Below are 24,721 nucleotides of genomic sequence, written 5' to 3' on the forward strand. Positions count from 1 at the left end.
TGATGACACCAAGGAAATCAGGATGCCCTTGGGAATGTCATGTGTTCCTATCAGAGAGTGCTTCTGCTTAATTTTCCAAGACTAAAAAAGGTGTGGAAAATCCCTGGGTCAGAAGAGAGCACGGTAAGTCCCACTCCCCACTCCTGCCACTCGCAGGCCTGCGATGCCATCTACCCAAAGTTCCTCCCCTACCCATCCTAACTCCGACTCCCACCAGCCCCGACTTTCCCTCACAGTTTAGCGACTGTCCTGTCCGGCAAAGGAGCAAATGCAGTTTGGCTGGGAGGTGGATTCACTTCCCTGATCCTCTGTTTTCAGGACAGGCGTGACATAGCTCAGGCAAAGCTGGGCCTACTCTGGGATTCCTTTGCAAACGTTTCAAAGAAGGGGAAATGGCAGGTGCTCTGGCCCATCTCAGCTCTCTGGAAAAGGGCAAGAGGACAGCCCAGGAAGTTCCTGTGCTTGGGGAAGCTGGGAGAAGAGGAGGTCAGGCCTCTGCTCTGGGCCACACGTGCCTCTGCACATCTGGGGCCTGGCTTTCAGATGGGATCCCTTCTATACTTAGCCCTGCCATGAGGAGAGTGAGGACACATCACTCCCGCACACAGGGCTGCCCCCTCCTCCATGCTGACACTTGACATGTGACTCAACTTGCCTGCAGAGCTCCAGCTGAGAGGCAAGCCATCTCTGGAGCTGATCAGAAAAGGAGATCTGCACCCAGTTGTCCACCCCTGGCAAGGGCCCTTCCCCCACCCACACCCCTGGCATGCCAGGGCCTTGGCAGGACAAGAAGGAAATGAAGGCCTTCCTCTCTCAGAGGCGGACACAAGGCACCTGAGGGAAGCAGGGAACAGCAGAGGTCACAGAATCTTAGTGATGGATGCTGCCAGGGGAGGCATGTGGGCCTTCTAGAGATTTAAGCCTCTCAAATGAAACGCCTAAGCTCCCAAGGCCTGAGGGGCTCACTGTCTAAAGTCTATCTGACTTGACTTTTTCTTTTTATCCAAATTGAAGTCCTATTAAAATAACTGAGGTCTCAATCACTTAAAAAAAAATGGCAAATTCAAAACTCCTAAATTTGAATCCTGAGGAACCTATGCTTCCACTGAGCATTTAATTATAATGGCTTATAGTGTGTGCTGGAAAACTGCATTCTCCTGAACGAAGTTATCAGTACCAAGACGGAGTCCCTTATGTCTAGCAGTAATAGGATAGAGCCAGGAGGCCAGGAAGGAAAGGCTTTCAGGCATTCCACTGGCACTGACAAATACTGCAGGAAATGTTTCCAAATTGCAGTTTGCTACGCGAGTTCCATAAGAACAGCTAGTAACACAACATGAAGAGAGCTAGCCACCTGCACCCTTGCTGGACACTTGCTGTCTCTGTAATGAGTTGGGATGCGCCTCCGTTACCAGGTTCTCCTTGTTTCAAGACAACTTTACATAACTCTTTCTTCTGTCTTTAAAAACTCCCCCCAGCCTGCACCTCCATGATGTGCTTACAATCTGCTATGGTGTGCATATCTCCGATTACAGTCCCTGCTGTTTCAGAATAAATGTTTGGGAGAAGTTGCAACATTAAATGGTCTAGATTCTTTTAGCTTTAAGAGGAAATCAAAGGTTCAGATTTAAAGGTCGTGGTATGGGTGGGGGTAATGCCAACAAAGCAATACTGACTGAAATGTAGAAAAGTGTATTATTGTATTTTAATAATTATTGTTGATTTTTTATTTCAATATCCCCAAAGGGTTAAATTGAGCAAGATCCTGAAACTATAGATTCTTAGGAACATTGACCAAGTCATTTCTTTGAAAATAATGGAGGGAGGGGGAAGGGAGGGAAAAGGTATGGTGGGGGAGAGACAAATGTTGCATTTCTTTTTTTTTTTTTCTTTCTTTCTTTCTTTTTTCTTTTTATTTAGTGGTTCCAGGGATTGAACTCAGGATCCTGGGCTTCTCAGGTAAGTGCTTATTCTACTGAGATATCTCCCCAGGCCCTACATTTTTTAAAAGTATAGGAAAATGCTAAAGCTATCAACAACCCAAACACACCCCAATTCTAGTGCATTGTCCAAAAGCAGAATAAATGTTTGGAGAGTCAGTTTTCCATCACTCATTTTTCTGTTGACTCCAGCAAAAATAATTTCAATATAGAAAATAATGTAAAAATTGAACAAAACTTCCCAAGAGTCACATTTTATCTGGTACACGAGTGGTCATGATTAAATAATTTTCTATGGTATAGTAGTCAAGAGTAAAGAATTTAGAACCAGATATCTGGGTTCAAACTCTGATGGCATCACCTAATGACTTAGCCAAGGACAAAGATAGTTACTTTCTGTCACTTATTTAGTTTATTTAAAACAATGGGGCCACGGAGATAACTCAGTAGACTAAGCATCTGCCTAAGCAAGTGCAAGGACCCAGGTTCAATCCCATGTACCAAGGGGCTGGGGAATTGGCTCAGCTGTAGAATGCTTGCCTAACAAGCTAGAAACTCTGGGCTTGGTCCTCAGCACAAAAAACAAAAAAATAAACCTCCCCTAAAAAACAAATCAACCAAAGAAATACAGTAAAATCAAAAAAGAGCAAAAACAAACAAGGCAACTATGTGTCGAACCGGCCACGAAGACCAGGTGTGGTGGGCACGCCTGTAATCTCAGCACTGGACAGGCTAAAACAGGAGCATCACTGTGAGTCCGAGCTATGTAGTGAGACCCTGTACCAAATACATAAAAATCTTTTTTAAAAAACCCTGCCAGAGATTATTTTCCTGGAAAGACTGCTGCATAGAAAGTATCATAAAAAATAAATAAAATAAAACAATAAAGCACTGACTATGAAGTTGTTCTAAGAACTATGAGGGGCTGAGGAGATGGCTCAGTGGAATAAGTGCTTCCCTGGCAAGCACAAAGGCCCGAGCTCAATCCCTGGTTCCGAAGGGAAAAAAAAAAAAAAAAAAAAACTGTGAGTCAGTTCGTGCACATAGAGCACTTAAGTCTGACGTGTTGTAAGCACTTAATAAATGGTAAGTCCTATTTGGGAACCAAGTCCATTAGCCACATCTTAGGGAATAAAATGGTAATAATGACAATAGCAATATTTCAGCACAGTTGTGTTTTACGGCTTTCTCAGCCCTTCAACACAGAATGTCTCATTTGTCATTTCTCTCTGTGACAGCGCCAAAGGAAACAGCGTTATTGTATCATTTAGCTAGAAATAGCATAATTAATGAAGTCGAGCGGTTGCAAATACTTGTGATACTTCTGCACTGGTGTAAGCCGGTCGCCATGGTAACCATCTCTGTGGAGGACCCTTTGCCAGGCACAGAGAGACCCGTTTTGGGAGCCGTCACAGCGCATCTGTTTCCCTGCTCAGCTGATGAGCTCCTGTTTGCAGTGAGCAGATGGAAGTAAAAACAGGGAAATTTTTTCTAAAAAGAAGCAAGTGTTTGTTTTATCTACAGGTTTGTTTTCCGAAATGAAAACAGACCTTTAGCTGTTTTAGAAAGACTCCAGACTTCCTGCAGTGGTGGGAATGGAGCAAGGGCTCAGCTGTGAATGGAGGTGATAGGTCCTTTATGTACATCCTATAAAACGAGTCCCACTGTCCAGTTTTGGAGCATCCTGCCACCAGGGTACTACATGTTTCTGTTTTATGAGCTGCCATTGAACTGCTAGATGTCTTCCACACTGAGCATCCTACATGAATGCACCAAAAAGTGAGCCGGTATAAGAATTTTCTCCCTTCCTTAGTTTCTGCATCTGTGAAGTGGGGTTTGCATTCTCACCTTCGGTGAGTAACTGAACAGCTTCGCCATGCACTAGGTAAGTGAATCAGGTAGGATGCTTACTATACTTCCATAAACCCCACTTTTCTCAGCGGTAAAGTGGCGAAAACATCTACTCCTGGCAGCTATTGTGAGACGAAAATAAAAGAATGGAGTGTGAAGTGCCTATCACAGACTTGTTGTGTCAGTCGAGCTCAGGAAGTAAAAGTGTCATAATGCCAACCAACAGCGAGCATGTGACACTGGCACGGAAGGCAGGTCCAGTACAGCTTGCCCGGGCAGCTCCCAGCCCTCTAGACAGACCCGACTCCCTGAAGCCACTGGGTCATCTGGAAGCCTGGGATGCCCAGAGCGAGGGCGCTCTGCTGTGTGAGGACAACCCAGGGGCGTGAGCAGCCACCAAGTACCCTCCACAGCAGAAGTACAGTCAGCACGGATATGTGAGGACATGCCAGCTAAAGACAAGGATTCCTTTTGACACAGCCTACAGATACCCTAAATAAAAACAACAATGCACAATTGATTCCTTCTCTTGGATTTCAGTCATTTGTAAATTTAATTTAATTCTTCCTGTATACAACAGTGGGAAATGCAGATTAAAGTGTCAACTGTCTTTAACCCCTTGACGTCACCAGCAAGCAATAAACACAAAGTAGGCCTTTATCTCTTTTTACCAAAACATTACCTGATGTGTTTAATGCAAATATTGGCTAAGCAATACTAATATTGACAGTGGGCACAAGCCGTATTGGTAGTCTCTTAATTCAGTGGGTCACAAAATATGGATGGCAGTCACCAAGCCTACCTACTCACTCTGTGTTCATAGACACTTGGCCTGGCAGTGCCAGGGACTCCTCATCTAGGACACTGATGTTATCATCCTAATTGGCACCCTCACAATAAGTGTATTTACAAAGTAACTATCTGCAAAGTTTCCATGCAAATGTGGGATAGTATTGTTCATATTATTTATTAGAAGAACTCGGCCATCAGGAGAAAGAAATAAGACAATAAACACAGCTAATAGAAAGACTGTGGTTTTGTTGTTGCTGTTGTTTTTTGTTTGTTTTTGTGAGACAGGATCTCCCTTTGTAATTCAGGCTGGCCTTGAACTCACTATGTAGCCCAAACTGGCCTTGAACTCAGGGTGCTTTTCCTGCCTCAGCCAGCTGAGTACTGGGATTACAGGGCTGCACCACCACACCCAGCTTGTTTTTTTTTTAAGTGCCTCAGATACAGGCTAAAATCACTGTCCAGGAAACCAAAGAGAGGGAAGAGAGAGAGAAGAAAAGAGGGAGAGAGAGAGGGACAGGGAGAAGGAGAGAGAGAGAGGGAAAGAGGACAGGGAGAGATGGAGAGAGAGAAGATTGGTGAAGATGGTTGATTACCTCAGAAATTTGAATGATTTACTAAGAACAGTATTTGGAGAGTTTTAGTACATTGAATTGTGTTCTCTAAAATAATTATTAACAATAATAGTATATGTTAAAGTCCTAACCTGCATAATCTCAGAATGTGAACTGATTTGAGAATAAGGCAACTGCAGGTGGAACTAGTTGACACAAGGTCATTAGAAAGGGTAAGCCCCTGTTCCAATGTGATTGTGCCCTTGTAAGAATACCACCATGTGAAGACGATACGCAGGGAAGAGGTCCTGGCGCTCTGAAGGCAGGGACTGGAGTGACGTCCCTGCACACCGAGGAACTGCAAGGACTTCCGGCAAACCTCCAGCAGCTAGAAAGAGACTAGGAAGGACCTTGCTTGGGGCTTGAGAGTGCTGGGCCCTGCTGACACCTTCATTTCCAATGTCTGGCCTCCAGCACCGTGAGGTGATAAATCTCTGCTGTTTCAAGCCACCCAGTTTGTATGAAATGTTTACAGAAGACCTGGGAAAGAATGCAAAGACAGCCAAGACTTCAAACCAGATCAGGAGAAGAACCCACATTGCTTGGCTTGGTGGCTGACCACAAGAGCAATCCCCAGGGAGTAACGGGAGGCTGCATCGTAACCGTGCGCACTTTCACAGGTGGTGCGGAAGGCTGGAGTCCCTACTGCCATAGCTCGCTATTCTCAAGTACTGTGCTCATAACCAGCCCTCAGGGACAAAGCTGCCAGGGAGCTTGCAGCAATCCTAGTTGGGGAGATTGAAGAATTTAGGATGTGATGACTTTATTGAGCTGCTGAATCGACAAACTCCAGGGACACCTACCCCTCTGCTCTTACAGACGAGAAACAATTTCTTGTTCAAATTGTTTTGCATGCACTCATATGCTAAATGCATGGTTCCCATGCTGAAGTGTTTCTCTCCCTCTCCTCTTCCCTATAGGCATAGTGTGCTATGTATACATTTAGTTTATACAAAATTGTACTGATCTTAACTTTAGCTTCACACTTTCACTCTGCCTGACAATTTATTGCCCCAGAAGTCTTGTCTCCAAGTACTAGCACCTAAAGGGTGCCCTGTGGAATCCTTATCCTCCACTGCTAGATTGATATGGCTCTACCAGTATGTTCCAACTTTGGTGTGCTCAAGTGAAGCCTCGAACAGAAATGCCTGGGGAATGCTGACGATATGGTAGTGGATTTATGCTGCAGCTTCCAGCTGCCCCAGTGAACTATGTATCTTGACTGCTCATGAACATGTGATTGTGCAATGGTCACCTTCCATTAGCCACCTGCTTGGTAGTACAGCCCATTTGAATTAAAGATTGTAGCTAGCTACTCAAGCTTGTGAAATAAAAATGAAAAAGAGAATGTGGTTCAATTTCTCAAAACTAAAATAGGATCAAGGATCTCTGCTTTGCATTTTAACAATAAAAGGACAGGTTATCCACAATGGTTTATTCCACCAGCATTGGTATTGCATGCCTTGTTGCCGCATTTACTCTGGATCCACTTATTCCAGCAAACAGAAGGGAAGGCATATTATGAACAATGCACTGTGTAGCCCATCATAGGAGGACAGTGTTAATTTGAACCATTATTGATTAGACTTCTAGGGATTACACTTAACTCAAGGCATTGGTTACAGTAGAGAGTAAAAGTGTAAGGGCTGGAGATAACTTAGTGGCATAAGTGACTGCCTGGCAAGCTCAAGGACCTGAGTTCAATCCCCAGCACTGAAGAAAAAAAAAAAAAGTGATTCCTAAAACACTGAGAGTAACAGTATTTGTTGAATTGATCTGAAAAACGGAAGCTTGTTCCTGTGAGCATCCCTAAGAAGGGTAAAGAGAAAAACAAACTTTTTTGGAAAAAATGTGGAGGTGGTACAGCCCAACAGATCCTGGAGCACAGTGGCCAAGAGCATGAATTCTGAGGATGCTGACCACAGCAGTGAGACACCTGCCCCAGAACAGAGCTGTCCCGGGCCCCACGCTGTGAACTCCTGCTCCTCAGTGCACCTGCAGCAGCAGGCAGAATGTGGCCCTGCCTTTCCCTGCTGCAAGGGGAACTGCTTCCAAGCAGTCTGGGTGACAGAAGCTCACCACGAGGATGGAAAGATAGCTCAGTAGAATAAGCGCCTGCCTGGCAAGCACAAGGGCCTGAGTTCAAGCCCTGGTTCTGGGAAAAAAAAAAAAAAAAAAAAAAAGAATTATAGCTCACCACGGAGCACCAAACTGCCCCCTTTAGAAATACTCCACATGCTTTGGGCAACCCACCTAAAATTTAGAAAGTCAGAAATACCTCCTAGTAAATACACAAAGCCCAGGGCAGTCTTCTTTTTTTATTGCATCTTGTTCTGAGAACACGTTTGCTGTGGGTTGGGACAAGAACACCATCTTTCAGTTATGTCGCCCAACAAAGAGTTAAGTGACCCCATTTGAGTGATATTATTTTCCTTTCAGAACATAACAGTCAAAACCTACAGAGAAATTTGCTAACGCCATCAGCTGTGGGCCTCTCTTCAAAATGCCTTCCAAATCCATCTTATCCTTCTGGCTTCTTCACTAATACATTTATGTACACAACAGCTATTCTTTGAGCACCTTCCCATATCAAGCACTGCACTGAGAGCTAGGCAGGCCAAGTCCCCACCAGAGCTTCCTGCCAGCCAACTCATAGTGACTGGTGACAGCAAGCTAATGCACCGTGTGAGGCTGCAGTGGAAACTTAGGGACAGGGAGCCTTGCCTTTGGCTGGGATTCAGGAAGACCTCCAAGGAGAGCTGGCATCTGAAGAGAAGGAGGAATTTTCCAGAGCTCTGAGGGCTATTCCACATAATGTAATAGTACACCAAGGATTAAAGGAATGACATGTCAGAGGGTTGAGAGATTATGTGTTTGTCACTACTCTTGAGACATTAGGAACAGTAAGTTGGGGAAAAGTGAGCCTTGGATAGGTTGATGGGGGTAGAACGTGAGGGAAGAATTTCGTTCACCATCCAAAGGAGTTTCAACTCCATCTGACAGTGTTTCTCAAAGTGGAGTTCATAAGAGCCCTACGAAAGCTTTTTATTTATTTGTTTTTGTTTCAGAGACCATTGCATTGCTACTAACAATAATAATGAGAGGAGTAAAAACATATCCATTTGAATGGCCATTTACCATATAGTTTCAGTGTGCATCTTATTGTATAATGAAGCTGGCACTCTGCCTGCAGAGAGCAACAGCTGGAGGTCAGCAGAGATCCCCTGGCTGAAACACAGCCAAGTACTCGGAGGACAGGTCCCCACATGCCTCCTGCTAGTGGGCATGTCAGACTCACAACAGTCACACCACATGCTCCCAAGCCAGATCACGTTGCAAGGGACAATTGAGACTCAGAGAACAACATCATTTGTCTCATTTAACTAAAGCTGCTTCCTTGAATGTTACTGGCTTTGTAGCTTCTGCCTGATATATTTTCCCTTTAGACTTACAGTTCTATAAACATGTGAAAAGAAATTTTAAGGTAGTTTCATTTTTTAATGCCATCTCAAGACATATTTAAATAAACACTACAATCCTGGGGATTTTTCTTTTCTTTTAAAATGGGTTTGTAGGGGCCAGGGAGATAGCTCAGTAGAATAAGTGCTTGCCTGGCAAGCACAAGGGCCTGAGTTCAATCCCTGGTTCTGAAAAAAAAAAAAGGTAAAATGGGTTTGTCTATTTCCCAAGTACAAGGAAAAAAACTATAGGCGAGGAGGGACCTTTGAAGAAAATGTAGCAGATACTGGCGTGAAGCAGTGATGGTGCGGAGATCAGTCTCAGAGCAGACTGCTCACGTGGACAGACCAGAGGTGGAAAGTCCTCTGGGAGGTCTGCCCACATCTGCCTGTGGAACCAAATGTTGACCCGAGAAACAAAATGCACTGCTTGCAGGGCATGACTTCTCTAGCCAAGAAGCTCCCTAAACATCCATAGGTGCCATTTCCCAGTGTTCAGTGATGAGGCCAGAAGTAAATTCAAACCAGTGCAAAATGAAGTGCTATGTACACCGTAACAAGAAAACAACCAGGGCTGCCCTATTCCAGCTACTGCTAAATAAGGATCATTCCTAAGCCAGATATCATCATGGCTGTATTTTTCCAGAGAAAGTGACATTGTCAAATTTGTACAAAACCTGGATGGCCTTGTCAAGCATGATCCTTGGCGGGGTTGCATCTTCCAGAGGGACATTTTTTTCTAAGTGCATGAAGGTACTGATGCACGGGCTAGCTAGGACTTCATCTTGTTTTTCTGAAATTAAGTTTTACCAGGATCTCACCAAACTAGAACTCTTACAGTTTAATAAGAACAAAGGATTTTCACCTTGACAGTTGTGGAGAGCATATGACTTACCCATAAAAGGCCACAGTGCTAAGGTACTCAACAAGTACAAAGAGTTAGACACTGCATTCCCTGCTTACCTCGGGGGCCATCCAGAATGGGGTACCAACTGATGTGTTCCTCCGCAGGCGTGTGCTGGTGAGCTGAGCTGAGACTCCTGGAAAAAAAGGGCATTGGAATTCAGCAACTGGCAGAAGGCAGTGATAGATTAGATTTGACATGCTTCCCATAAAGGGCCACATAATAAATATTTAAGGCTCCGTACAGTCTCTCTCATAGCTCTGCTACTGTGAACTAAAGCTGCCATAGAAAACACATAGAGTAAGGCTGCACTCCAATAAAACTCTACTCAAGAATGCTGAAATTTGAATTTCATATAATGGTCGCATCTCAACATATTCTTCTGTGGTTTTTCAATCATTTGCCAATGAATATTCCTATCCATATCACTGTAAATTTGGAACCAAGAGAAAAATCTCAAAACTCTGATCAATCTAAAAAATAAAAAAAAGACCTTCCTATTATATTTCCCAATTATTTCAGGTGACTTCTTTTTTTAATAAGGGACTTCACTTTTTGGAGGATGAAGATTGGCATGCATTATCTGCAATGGAGCATCAGTGTAGACATAAAAAGATTTTGGTGCCTTATCTTGCCTAGAAGCCTGGAAACTTGGCAAGAAAGCTGTTTTGTCAAATGGAAAAAGAAACTGACAGTAACACTATTATCTAAAGCTCGATGTTGATGATTTGACTCTTAATATAATTCCAGTGTCCTCTAACTAGCTGCTTCTCTATCATTTGAGGGAATACAGTAGAAGTAAAGGTGCCCTGGATTAGGGTCAGAGACTATTTCCCATGCTGATTATGCCTTTTGCTAATGAGTGCAGCCCTTCCCCTTTGAGCCCCAGTTTTCTTGTCTTCAGCTAGGGATGATGACAACTGTCATACCTAACAGGGACGGCTCTTCTTGAGACCAAGCAAGAAGTCAGTTGTGCAATGCACACTACAATGGTGAGGAAATTCTTTTGCCAGGCAGGAGTCTAACATAGCCCTTCTCTGATGTGGGCATAGCACACCCAGAGAGCACCCAGAGGTGGGCAACAGACAGAATCTTGAGTCCTTACCTGCTGTTCACTAAAGGAATGACTTGCATTTTTTGGTGACATATTCAAGGTCATAAAAGCCCTTTTTTTCTTTAAGCTATGACTCTTCTCTTGGGCCTACAGATGTCCAAATGTAACTATCAAAAGACTACAGCTTGACCTTTATTTTCATTTTGCATCCTTTGCTACTGTACATTTTGGGAGTATTTCTTCTCACTTCTGTACAAGGTTATGTTGATCATTTAGGAAGCATTTTGTCAAGAGATACCCCCAACAGGTTGGTCCGTCCTGAAATTGCATGGTCTCAAACCCCTTCAAGACTGAGAACACCAAGATAAGAGGTTTATGGAACATTCAGCTATACCCAGCAGCTACTAGCCATTGTCCTCAGCCTGTGACCATGTGGATTCCAGGAAAGACAGAGCCTCCCATCCCTGAGACCACAACAGCTGCAGACAGTCCTTGCCTGGAAACTGAACCACCCCTCAGCCATGAGGACTTCAGGGCTACAACACCTGCTCTGAGATGATAACTGGATTCTAGCCCACAAGCTAATCCTTGAAAGGGGGGCTTCCACCCTCATGAGTGGGTCAGTCTGAATGCCCCTCCATCTACCTAAGCTAGAGTCTTTTCCTATCTTCCCTCTAACTTTCCAATTAAAGCTTTTTTCCTGTAAATCTGCACTTTAATTTTAATTTCCAATTCTACTAAAGCAGACTCATGCTAGCTGGTCATACTATTGATGACAAAAACACACAAGCCTGAACATTGTGTTTTTGTTAGTTAAGAATATCAGGCCTTGAGAGCATCAGGCTGAATTTGTCAAGGACCCAGAGGACGCTTGTTGTGTTAGCTGCCTGCACTCTCTTTATCAGAAAGATGGGAGTCTCAAATTCCTGGGTTCAAGTGATCTCCTAATTGGGACTAAAAGCACATGTCCTTGCACCAACAAGAGGCCTCTTTAAACTCTTATTTGCCACAGATAATTTCCCATTTTGTCAAATCCTCCACTATAATTTTGGTAAAAACAACTATATCTTTCTGTTTTGAATTTCTAGAACTTTCTTTTGTAGCAACTAAATGTTCAGGAACCATCAACTAGAAAGATTAGGAATGGAACCCACAGGGAAATCATAAAAGTGATGAGTAGCTAAATCAATAATAATCCATATTCTCAATGCTTCTAGATTAGTTTCCCACTCGATACATTTATTGCCCATAAGACCAAGTGGGAAACACATCTCTACTATACTTACAGCATATTACTGAAGCTATAGGAGCACAAACCTTGAACAAAGAGCCCCCTCTGCTATTTTTTTGCTTGTACCTTAGAAAATAGGCCAATATTCATAGAGTAACTTCATTTATTTGTGAATAATTTCTTCTGTACAAGTGATTCACTTACACATTTTTATACCTAACACTTTCTCATCAATAAAACAATGAATATTCAACCTTATCAGTCTTGGTTTCGTTTTTATTTTTCACCGTGATGATACTGATAATGTTTTGAAATGTTTCTCTAAATGTTTTCTCATCATTTATAAAAATCACTGTCAAGTACTAACTACTATTGAACTCGTTTAGAAGATTAACTGATTCCATAAACCTAAAAGGAAAGCCAAATGGAAATCCTCTGGTGTGCGTAAGACCACTATTCCAGTGTTATGAGAAGATGTGCCACAGTCCTCCAGCCGCAGGTAATCCAGTGCGGTTGCTCTCCTCCTTCCACTTCCCAGTTTCCAGTTCGACCTGCCTCACATGTCACAGCAACAATCACCATTCAAATACAGTGATGTTAGCAGCCAGACCCAAAGGACTATTTTGCCTTCTGCTCCTTGGGAATAAGCATGCCTAAGGCTAGTGAAAGCCATTAAAAGGCCAAACTGACTTCTCTTTTCATATGCAAAAGAAGATACGACAAAATGTAAATTATAGACAATTGCCCTGAGACGTGAAATAATTCTCTCCAGAAACCCAAAGAGGTTTTCCATCAACTTCTTCTTCTGCAACACTTTTATTTTCTATCTTTAATAAAATTGCTTCTAAAGCTGAAAATAGATTTACTAACAGCATGTCCTAGGGTGATCCATCTGCTAAGCCCCCAACTCCCCAACCTATGTTTGCCTGGAAAAGTCCCTCAGCCTGTGCTGTAGCAGAGGCCCCAGTTTTCTGAGACTGCAATAAATTGTCCCCTTTGGCTAAACTGCATACATCAAGAAAACAAACGACATGCAGTCATTACCAAAGTCAACGAGCTTAACTCCTCCTTCTGTTGTCAGAAGAATGTTATTCCCCTTCACATCACGGTGGATGATTCGGTTGTTGTGCAAATGTTGAAGGCCCTGTGTGGTGCCCACCACCACCGCACACCAGGAAAGAAAAAGAAAGGAGAAATTGACACGCTTATTTTAAAGTAATTACCCTACTACTAGAAAGTGCAATCCAAGTCTACATTCTGCTACATCTTCCTGCTATTAATTATGCCTGCATATTGCGAGGTAGTTCCCCATCATTAATACGCAATGAGGCTCCAAGCAGTTTACAAATTGCCCCCTCTGCTGTCATCAACCCAGCTCTAAGGACGTTCTTACCAAGAGGGCTCCATACAAGATGTAAGAGATCACTGCTTCGTCCAACCGCTGGCCACTCCTGAGCAGGCCTTTCACAAGGTCAGTGACAGAGCCCCCATTGCACAGCTGCAGGAGAAGGTGCCACCCAGCAGAGAGAGCAGCAGGGGTCAAAAGGAAAGAAAAAGAAAGGCCAAAGTTCATTGATTACACACTCCATATAGTACATTTGCAGACCATAAAACTCCAACTTGGAATAATTAGACTTCAAATTTCTATTAGCCAGCCAGTCCAACTCTTTGTATGTGTGTTCAGTCTGTATTTAAGGTGGTGATTTTTTTCCCCTTTTTTGTGGGGAGGGGGGTACTGGGGATTGAACTCAGGACTTTGCACTTGCCACACAGGTGCTTAAGCCACTGAGCTATCTCCCCAGCCCCAAGGTGGTGATTTATAAACAAAAGTATACACCCAAAACACTATTATTTAGTTATCTGAAAGAAAAAGCCCATCAGTAATCATGGTGACTTATTGAATCATCTTCATTTAATGTGACTATTATCTATATTTTTCAAATGTGCATTTTGAGCATAAGTAAGGACCAGAGAAAGCAAGATGGATGCCCTTCATATCTGACAGAGAATGAGTTTCAGTGATTTCAAACCTTCCTGCCTCCTGTATGTGCACTCTAGGCACCAGGCAATAGCTCTTCCTAGAGTTGCCAGTGTGCCTCAGGTTTATGGGGTCAGGGGTTCTATCATAGGCATATGGTGTGTCCTACTCAGGTTTAGACTTTGGTTCTTTCTCTCTCTCTCCCTCCTACCTCCTCCTAGAAATTTAAAACACTGTGTAAGTGATTATATTTTGCATCGTTGTTCTTCGCTGTATATTGTACATCACTGAAGCGTGAGTCCATAAAGCAGGTATACTATACTTTCTCAGCAATTTTGAGGGCTTTCAAGGATAATTTTTAGTAGCTCCAGGAGTCCCTGGTTTGAGTTTCCATAAGCCATCTTAAATTCAGATACTAAACTATTTGAGCAAGGTGTGGAAATGTGCTGAACTTGCAGGCAGCTTATTAGGGTGCATCTTGAGTTTTTCTGGGGAGACAATTCAGAGCATTCATCAGATTCTGAGAGCCATCCTTGACCTCATACAGGAATGAACACACACACACACACACACACACACACACACACACACACAGAGGTTACTCTTGGCACTTTTTCTGCAGTTTGGGAAAGCGTTAAGTAATGAATAGCAGGTAGTTCCTCCAGGTTTTCACTACTGGAGCCAAGGAGTTTTTCTTACTCCAGGGTAACTGAGAAGCACAGATTCACAGCCTTCCTAAAACAGACAACTCTTGAAAAAATCCATTCCTACTCCTCTGTCTTAAGTGCCTTCCTATTTTGTCTTCCAGAAGGTTTGATGTTTCTGTTTTATTTATTTTAATGTATTTTAGTACAGGGTCTATAGGGGCTCACTACACAGATTGGACTCGTGATCCTCCTGTTTTCTGCTTCCCAAGCCCTGGGATTACAGGTGAAGCCACCATGCCCAGTCTCAATCACAACCTCAGCACACCCCGGGGGCAGGGCCTGCACAGCACACCAGGGATGGAATCCTGATGACTGTTCTCTGCCTAAACAGGTGTTTTAGTCCACTGAGCAATTTGGCCAGCCCGATGTTTCCATTTTGATGCTTAGATCTTTGATCTGTTTTGCTTTTAATTTAGTATCTGATCAGAATTAAAGTCAGTCTCAGTCTTCTACAAATAGATAACCTGTTTTCCCAACACCACTTGTTGAATAGGCTACTTTTCCTCCAACATATGCTTTTAGACCTTCTGTCAAAGACCAGACAGTTGAACGTGTCTGGGAAGGTTTCTGTACCCTCAATTCTGTTCCACTGATATGCATCTGCGCTTACTGCAGCATCGTGCCATTTGCATCACCACTGCTTTGTGGTATAGCTTGAAGTCTGGTATTACTATGCTCACTGCTTTGCTCTTATTGCCCAAAATTACTTTTGCTATCCGGGGTCTCTTCTGGCTCCATAGCAATTTTAGGATTGTTGTCTCTAGATCTGTAAAGTATGCTGTTGGTATCTTGAACGGGACTGCACTGAATCTTTGTCACAGTTTTGGAAGTGTGGCTATTGTGAAACTATTAGCTCTGCCTATCCTGGAGCAGGGAACACTTTTCTGTTTCTGATATCCTCTTCAATATCTTTGTTCAGAGTACTGTAATTTTCTGTGTAGAGGCCTTTCACTTCTTTGACTACGTTAATTCATAAGTATTTCACTTTTCTCAAAGCTACTGTGAATGGCATTGTTCTCATCATTTCCTTTTCATCCCATTCATAGCTGGTGTACACAAATGCTAAAAAAAAATTGTGTTGATCTTGCATCCTGCTACTTTGCTGAAGTTGGTAATTAATGCTAAGAGTTCTTTGGTGGAGTTCTTTGGATCTTCAATGCAGAGTATTATGTCAGCTGCAAATACTTATAATTTGGGTGCTTCCTTTATTTTTTTATTTTATTTTATGTATCTAATGCAGGGTCTCACTATGCAGCTCAGACTCATAGTGATCCTCATGTCTCAGCCTCCCCAGTGCTGGGATTACAGGCATGTGCCACCATGCCCAGTTTCAGCGGCTGGCTTGGCGTACCCAGGGTGGGGCTGGCACAGCATGTGGTGCCAGAAATCGAACCCAGGTCCCTGGAAGACACTTAAACCACCAAGATATCTCCCCAGTCTGAATGGTACCTTCCTTATACATATGCTTTTTATTTCTTTCTCTTGCCTAATTGCTTTAGCTAATGTTTTGAGTACTATGTTAAATAGCAGAGGTGACAGAGGATATCATTGTCTTGTTCCTGATTTTAGGGGAAATGTTCTTAGTTTTTCCCCATTTAGTATATTGTTGGTCAGGGCCGGGGGGGATGGTTCAGTGGAATAAGCACTTCCCTGGCAAGCGCAAGGGCCTGAGTTCAATCCCCGGTTCCACAAAAAACTTAGTATATTGCTGGCTCTTGGATTGTCATAGATCACCTTTATCATATTCAAGTATGGTGCTTCTATACTTGTTTTCTTCAAGGCTTTTATTGTGAAGAAGTATGGGATTTTGTCAAGAGCATTTTCTGCATCTTTTGATATGTTCATGTGGTCTTTCACTTTGCTCCTCTTTATGTGATACATTTATAGACTTCCATATGCTGAAACTTCCTTACACCTCTGGGATGAAACTTACTTGATCATGGTGTATCAGTTTTTTGGTAGTGTGCTGCCTTCTATTTCCTAAGAGCTTGTTGAGGATTTTTGCATCTATGTTCATTAAAGATATTGGCTGGGCTTGGGGAGATAGCTCAGTAGAACGAGTGCTTGCCTGGGAAGTACAGGGTCCTGAGTTCAATCCCCGGTACCACAAAAAAAAAAAAAAAAAAGATAATGGCCCATAGTTCTCTTTTTCACTTGGAGCTTTATCCAGTTTTACACAGGAAATAGCAGCAAGAATCAATACATGGGATTATATCAGACTAAAAAGCTGATGTACAACAAAGGATTCATTAGCAGAGAGAAGAGACAACCTACAGAATGAGGAGGAAATTGCCAGCTACTCAAAATTGAAGACTCAGTCAAGACATGGGTTAGAGAAACAAACAGATACTTCACAGAGAAAGAAATACAAATAATCAACAAAAGTATGAAAAATGTTCAACATTTATGGCTATTTAATGTAAATTAAAACAATACAAATATTCTACCTTACTCCAGAAAGAATGCCAGTCATTATAAAATCAAACAATAACAAGTACTGATTGGTGAAAAAGGAAGGCTCCTGCATTGTTAGTGGGAATGCAAACTAGTCCAACCATTGTAGAAATCAGTATGGAGATGGCTCGAGGAACTGAAATGAGACATTCCATGTGACCCAGCTCTCCTCCTGCTAGATGTCTTCTTGAAAGAGCTTAAGTCATCACACTACACTGATACTCACATACTCATGTTTATAGCAGCATGTTCCTAATAGCTAAATCCTGGAAGCTGCCTGTGTAGCCACCAACAGATGACTGGATCAACACAGTGTGGTATTTATATATAATGGAATACTACTCAGCCAAAAAGAGTGACAAATTTGAGGCATTTGTAGGAAAATGGATGCAACTGGAAAATACAATGTTGTGTGAAATAAATGGGATACACAAGCTTAAATACCATACGATATCTATCATTTGAGTCAGGCATAGTACAAACAAAAAATATGATAAAGGATGGATAGAAAGGGCCAGGGGACAGGTCTCATCCAGTAGTAAAATGGTCTGAGAGATAAAGGAGAAAAGCAAGAGGAAGGGGAATAAAAGAAATAAAGGTATGCCATGTACAGGAACCTTGTAAGCTTAATCAATGCAAACTATATAAGGCATACACATGCCAAGACAAACACTATCAACAGATATGAAAAAAATGATTGGGGAACCAGAAGAGAGGGGATTGGGGGAGGGAAGGTGAAGGAGAAAAAAAAACTGTAATATCAACATGTAACCATTTCCCAAGATGATTGTAAGATGAATGATTTACAAATATGAAAATACATTTCTAAAAGATTAAAACAGATAATACTTCACCAAAAAAAATAATACTTTAGGTGATGCTAACATTTTACTCTAACATTTTAATAAAGGATGAATAGATCGTTTTATTTGATGTGGGTACTATGACTTTATATAGGTTAACAATCAGGATACCCTGCAATTGAATTTACCGATGTTCTATCATTTCAATTGCTCATAAGTAATGGTATCTAACAGAGAATTAGAGAATTTTAAAAATTAGCATAACATTGCTGTAGCTCGGGAATAATTTAGGAAGGACCCAAAAAGTAGTGAAATACATTGAAAACTATGAATATCCCATGAGTCTGGGACTATATTAAGTGACATTAGACGCTACTGTCTGGTGACTCAACACTAATGGCTCTAAAGTCCCTTGTGTGGAGTGGTGATGTCATGTCTACTATATTTCAGATGCTAAGTATTCCACAAAGGCCCACATGGTAAAGGGTAGGCCACACAGTGGCACTTTTAGGAGAAGAGGCCTTGTGGCAGGTCTTCAGATCACTAGGCGTGTCCTTAAACTACCAGGACTGGGAGCCTGACCTCTTTCTTCCATCTTTCTTTTTTGCTTCCTGCCACGGAGTGAGCAGCTTGCCATGGGCACCCACATCAGAGGCCTAAAAGATGGGTCTGCCTACTCATGGACCAAAAGCTCTAAAACTATGAGCCAAGTAAGCCTTTTTTTTAATGAGTTAATTATCTCAGATATCTTGCTACTGTGATGAAAAACTGACTAGCACAGTGCTCGAGGGGCTCCATATTCTTTCATTTCTAGTGATGTGTTTCACAACCCTGAAGGGACACCCATCATTCAGTGTTCACCTCTCTCTACTCACTAGTCTGTAGTTGGTTGGAGAATTACCTATCACTCAATCACATGAGTACAGCACAGGCCCCAGCCTCAAAGAGGTCACTGCCCAGAAATGGACACAAGAGTAATTGGGAATGGACGGTGGAAGTAGGGGTGAGGCCTAAAGAGTATAGTGACCCCAAACAGAGAAGGATAACTCTGCTGAGTGCAGGTAGGCCTGGGAAATCCTCCCAGAAGACACAGCATTATAGTTAGTCTGAAAGACAAATGTGTTTGGGGCATGTGGATAAGAAGGAGAAGAGCGTCTGTGCAAAGAAAGGGAGCACGTGTGTGTGTGTGTTTGTGTGTGTGTGCTTTCTAAATACTCTGCTGGTATTGGAACCAAGGCTGACAGGACCCTAGCACAGGGTAATGGGGAAGGAAGGTAATGGATAGGGAATGACAGATGTGACAGATGTGCATGCCTGAGGAGTACAGGCTCTAGTACGCTACATCATGTCTATGATACATCACTAGATAAGCTATTGACAGATTTTAGGCAGGAAATTTCAGCATTCAGATTCACATTTTAGAAAGATGACTTGGGAAGATCAGAGAATGGACAAAAAGAGGACAGTGCCAGACTGGAAGCCCCCATCAGGAGACATTGAAGCTGCTGAGGAAGGCAGGAGCAAAGAAGTATGAAGTTGAGGCAGTCCATTCAGGACACTCTTATGAGACAGAATAGGCATTTCTGGACACAAAGGGTGAAGAAGAGACAGAGTCCACAGAGACTGTGAGACCTCAGGAACTGCCCATAAAGTCTGTACTGCCCCAGAGCCCAGCAGGAACAGGAATGAGCACAAGGTAGCACCTGCTTCAGGACCAGGCCAACCCAGCGTGCAGCTAAAGAGGGCATGAGCTTTCTTGAATTGCAAGTGTGCTATTGAAATTCTACCAAGAGAAAATTGACATTAAATGCTGGTCCTGACCCCAGCCCAGATGAGGCTGCCATTTTCCCCTGAAGCCTCCTTTTAGTCTCTCCTCCCTTACTCTAAGTGCAGCCGGGTATGCAATGAAGACCTCTTCAGCAATATTTTATAGGAACAACCAACTTACAACTCTTCTTCGCTGCAGAGCCTATTGAGGCATTCAGAGCAGCTCCCTGTCAGCAGGATCAAAATTCAGCTCTGGATTTAGAAACAACAAAAGGATCTTACTCAGCCAGGGCCTTTTGTTCACTAAATGCCTTCCCAGAATGCACAGAAACACATAATTAAAGTGCTCAGAGCACCTTTAGAGGAAACTGTCCTATAAAGTTGACAGGCCCACCAGCAAGGTTTTAAAGGGCAGCCTGTGGGTTATAGAAAAAAGATTCTGGGCACTTGGATATTTAAAAAAAAAAAAATTTCAATGCAGGTACACACTGCGCTGAATAATTATCCATCCAGAATAAATTTTTGGTAAAATAGGCTGAGCATTTAAAAAAACACAACAAGGAAATGTATTTAAATGCATCAAATAGTCATAAGAAAGCAACTGACTTCCTGCCCCCGCCTTGAGGGCTGGCACATCAGTGCCACCCACGGCCATCAAACTCCAATGCAGAGGTGGGGCTCCATGCCTGCAATTTCTCCCTCCACACTCAGGATCTGGGAATGTAGCAGCTGGATGTGTCTAGAATTTAATGAGCATTTTGCCTCAAACCACAAAAAATAGAAATATCATTTACATTCCAAATCTATTTTCCAAAACATCACTGAGTATTGACTCAATCACAGTATGTGCATTTGTTATGACAGTCATAATTTCAGGCAACAAAGTATTCCCTTCTCAATATGCCCTCAGCTTTTCTTCCATGTTGATAAGGAATGGCCCCTGCACCCAAATCAGCAGACCTTTGTTCTAGGCTAGTCCCACAGTCAGGTCATTTCCATCCCAGTGTGTTGATTTGACCCCATCAATCTGCACAAATGAGGAAGAATTTCTTGCCAGCATCTTTTCGTTCACTGGGGCTACCAAGGTCTTTAAAGGATGTCAGGTTCTACTGAACACAAGGAGCAGAGGTAGCCATCACAATTACTTTAGAGAATGCCTTAGAAAGCATCATGCTGGACACTGCCTGTGTCCCATTGTTTTCCTCCTGCATTGGGACAGATCATGTTTATTTCACTGACTACCAGGTAAAGACATTGGTTGGTAACAAGATGGGTGAAAACAACGTCACTCAAAATCCTAGTGCTCTGGTCTACGTGGGTAGACGCTCTTGCCTTGAGAAGTAGGTGGGCTCCGAGACTGCCCCACTTGTCTCAATCTCTCTCCAAGGTATACACGGAGTAGGACCATGGCTGGGCAGAATCACTCCCATATCTCTGCCTCTTAACTGTCTTCTGTTGAAGAGCAAAAGTATAGATAGGAGGCAAATCTATCCTATCTCAACATTCTTCTCTTCTTCATCCTGACTCCCAGATTCCAGTAACTCTCATGCCAGACTCTCATTCCAGTCTCTTGCCAACACCTACTGTCTGAGTCAACATTGAGTCAAGGCTCCCTAACGGCTGCTCAAAACCTACTGGGTCCTGTTCCCCCACCAGAGTCTTGCTAAGCCCCCAATCCATTAGCCTGAAAAACTTAATTTACAGAATATGAATAGGTAAAAATGGTTTAATGTATAACACTCCCTTAGACTTTTTACAGCCTTCAGTAAAAACAAAAAACTGAGCAGAGGCCTCTCTCTGTCTTCCTCAAGTCTCCTCCCCCCCCCCCCGTGATTCTCCATCACTCTCTCTCTTTCTCTGATTTTGCTCTGTGTATTAGATACCAAACTTAGATCTCTGGCAGGGGGTAGGGAGGACAGATCTTCAAAGATGAATTATTTTACCTGGGTTTTTTTTTGTTTTTTTTTTTTTTTTTACTCCTGTATTTACTTACTTATTTGGTACAGGATCTCATTATGCAGCTCAGACTCACAGTGATCCTCCTGTCTCAGCCTCCCCAGCACTGGGATTATAGGCGTGTGCCACCATGCCTGGTTTCAGTGGCCAGCTTGGCATGGGGCCGGCACAACATGTGAACCAGGAATTGAACTCCAGTCCTTTTACTTGCCAGGCAGGTGCTTAGACTGCTGAGCTCTCCCCAGCCCTTACCTGGTCTAAAAGCAAAATTTTTGTTCTTTAAAAGACATCTTTATTTACAGTACTCTGAACCTTTTAAACTGAACATTTATTTCATGCTGGAATTAATAGTTTCTACCTGTCAAGATTTTACATAAAAAAAGAGAAAATGTAGTTCACATCTTAGCATATATTAGACATTTCTTCTGAGTATTGTGCTTTTCTCAAAGATCTGGTTTCTTATTACATTTTATGTAGGTAGAAAGAATATAGGACTTACAGTTTTAAAAAACTTAACATTCACTAAAAATATTCAGATTTTCCAAAACATTATGTACCTATTGTTTTCTTTCCCTATCTGAATACTATAGTAGGTGCCCATCATAAAAAAGAAGGGTTTCTGTTTGCTTCCTATCAACAAATTAGTGATAAATTTCAGAAAGGCATTTTCATTTGAGTCTGCTGTCAGGCAGCCACAAGCCTGTGTCGCCCCTTCCAGTCTTCTGTGCCTCCACGAAACACCAGGACCTGAACTGAAGGAAGCAGAAGACTTCTTCCAGTGTTAGGAGCCCAGTAATGCCAGTGTCTGGGTAAGACCATTGCAGTCCATCCTGAGACGGAAAAGACTATGCTACAGCCTTGGCCTGGGCTACACAGCCAGCAAAAGTGAAGTGTCAGCATATTGCACTGCTGAGATACAAAGAATTCATTGTCCCAGGGTGGCCTCGTTATCTGCCTGTGGCCACCTTGAGAAAGTAGGAGGGAGTTTGCAGAGGAGAACCCGCCATGGCTTGCACCACGCTTCTGGGCTCCTTCTGTGTTAACTGGAGATTGAACTCAGGTCCTTGTGCTTACTAAAGAAGTGCTTATTCTACTGAGCCATCTCCCCAGCCCTCTGGGCTCACTCTGATCTTTCAAGGCCCTTCCTGGCTGTCCTGGCTGTCCTGGGGGCTATGTCTGTGGCTGTGTCGCCTCGCCAGGAAGCGCATCATTTTGCCAGGAGTTCTCGGGCATAAGGAGCTCACCAAAGGAAAGGCCTCTGAACAGTTGCAAGAACTTTCAGTTCTTTGAGTCTGAATGAAGAGTTTTTTTGGGGTGGGGGTGGACTATGTGGGGAAAGAGCATTTTTAATGAGTGACTCAGATTTCTCAGTCACTGCCCTTTCATGATTGAGTTACATAAGGTTACACACTGAAGACACATAACCAGAAACATACCATTCCCAAACAAAGCAGCACACTAAACAGTTCCATGGGCAGGATAAAATCCTAACACCCTTGGCGTAAGCTAGGGAGCTAGCAAAACCCAAAGGCAGCATGAGATGGTTTTTGTGACCTAACTAGTCAGCTAAAAGGACAAAGATGATTGCTGAAAATCCAGTCCTTTACACCTACCTTCTGAGAAGCCACCTGAGGTAACAAAAGCAGTTAGACCAGTTTTCCTGTAGACTATTCCATTTGAATATAACAATGAATTCCTCACACAGTTGCCGTGGTAGCCAGTACACACTGTCCCAGGTTCCTACCTTCCTCTGAGAGAGCCCAGAGCAGGGAGGATGGGCCCAAGAAGCATCAAACAGTGAAGAAAGGGTAGCGCTCTTCGGTGCTTCTCTGTTAAGGCATCTAAGTGGGGCCTAGTCCAGAACATCATGGTGGGCCCCATAAGAACGAGGCAAAAGGCCTGTTCTGCTCTTGTCATTTCAATGCCATGGGGAGCTGTGGTTTTGGAGATAGGCTCTTTTGCACCCAGATGTATACACTCACTCTGATTAAATAAGGAGGGAAAATGGAGCGCCACAGTGGACACAGTGGTGTTCCTTCAGATTCCCCCTCACCACGATGCTGCTGAGACAGTCTACTGCCTCCAACCCTGCTCCCAGCTACAGCCCTTACTAGGAACTACCATCCACTGCAGGAGCTGCTTCCCTGGGGACACACTCCCACCAGGGGCAGCACACAGTCAGTGACTGGCCAGTGTGGCAGTGCAACTCAAAACACCTCTGAGGTATCCCGGTTGCCATTTTTCTAGGCTCACCAAAAGGCATGGTGCAACACAGTGCTGTTTGATCTCTGCCTGATCACACACACCTTCCTTGCTTTCTTCCAGATAAAATCTACTCCAAGAGCTCTTCAACAAACCTTCCACATACAGCTCTGTTTGCAGGAAACCCAGCCTAAAATGAGGATTAACAAACAGGCGTGGACCAATCCAGATAGGGCAGGCCAGGTGGGCCTGGGCTTAACAGGTTTTGAAAATGAGTTGCAATCAACTGGAACATACATTCTGTGAAATTGTGGAACAATATCTGCTTTTCTGATCACATTGTTATATTCACTCTGTAGCAGAAGAAAAGATGACTACATTGTTGAGCAAAGAAACAAGACTAGCAATATTTCCAGCGCACAGCAAACCTGTAAGAACTGCAGAGAATTCCATACTGGTAGGGTGTCTGTGATACCCAGGAGGGACCTATTGCTCGAGTACGTATCCTAGAGCTCTACTTAGGCAATAAAGCATCTGCTTGCTCCACAGTCTGTTGGAATCAGTGGTTCCCCAAAGAGAGCCTCTTACCTCCAGCACCAGCCACAGCTGTCCACCCACATAGCGATCCGCTCTGTAAAACATCCCATAAAACTTTACAACATTGGGATGATTGGGAAGAAATTGCAGAATATTGTATTCTGCCTCAATTTCTTCATCCATATCCTAAATGGGGTAAGAAACAAAACAAAAAATCCATGCTGGGTTAAGAGTAGTAGGAAAGAAAAAAAAATACAGATATGACATCATGTTCAAGTAATCAATTAATAAAGTATATTAACTGTGTATTTTAATGTGATCATTCCTCTATCTTCAAAATAACTAGCAATGGACATTTGGATCCCAATTTAAATCTTCTGGGTTAATATAGCAATATAATGGCCAGAGAGAGAGCACAGTAGAATAAGCATTTCCTGGCAAGCACAAGGTCCTGAGTTCAATCCCTGGTACCCCTA

The 24,721-nt window shown here is 43.0% G+C and overlaps 1 protein-coding gene across 4 annotated transcripts in view; it reads right to left on the reverse strand.

Annotated features, from left to right (window-relative positions):
- Window positions 1-24,721, reverse strand: part of Myo3b (myosin IIIB) — a 472,753-nt gene that overhangs the window by 423,188 nt on the left and 24,844 nt on the right. For all 4 annotated transcript variants that reach the window (XM_023719169.1, XM_023719168.1, XM_023719167.1 and 1 more), the window contains exons 3-6: window positions 24,297-24,431; window positions 13,235-13,339; window positions 12,886-12,985; window positions 9,616-9,692 (exon numbers count right to left, since the gene is read on the reverse strand). In XM_023719169.1, the coding sequence (XP_023574937.1) occupies window positions 9,616-9,692; window positions 12,886-12,985; window positions 13,235-13,339; window positions 24,297-24,431 (417 nt within the window). The remainder of the gene's footprint in view (window positions 1-9,615; window positions 9,693-12,885; window positions 12,986-13,234; window positions 13,340-24,296; window positions 24,432-24,721) is intronic.

Source organism: Octodon degus, unplaced genomic scaffold (assembly GCF_000260255.1).
Source record: "Octodon degus isolate 3935 unplaced genomic scaffold, OctDeg1.0 scaffold00065, whole genome shotgun sequence".
In the NCBI taxonomy this organism is placed as follows: Eukaryota; Metazoa; Chordata; class Mammalia; order Rodentia; family Octodontidae; genus Octodon; species Octodon degus.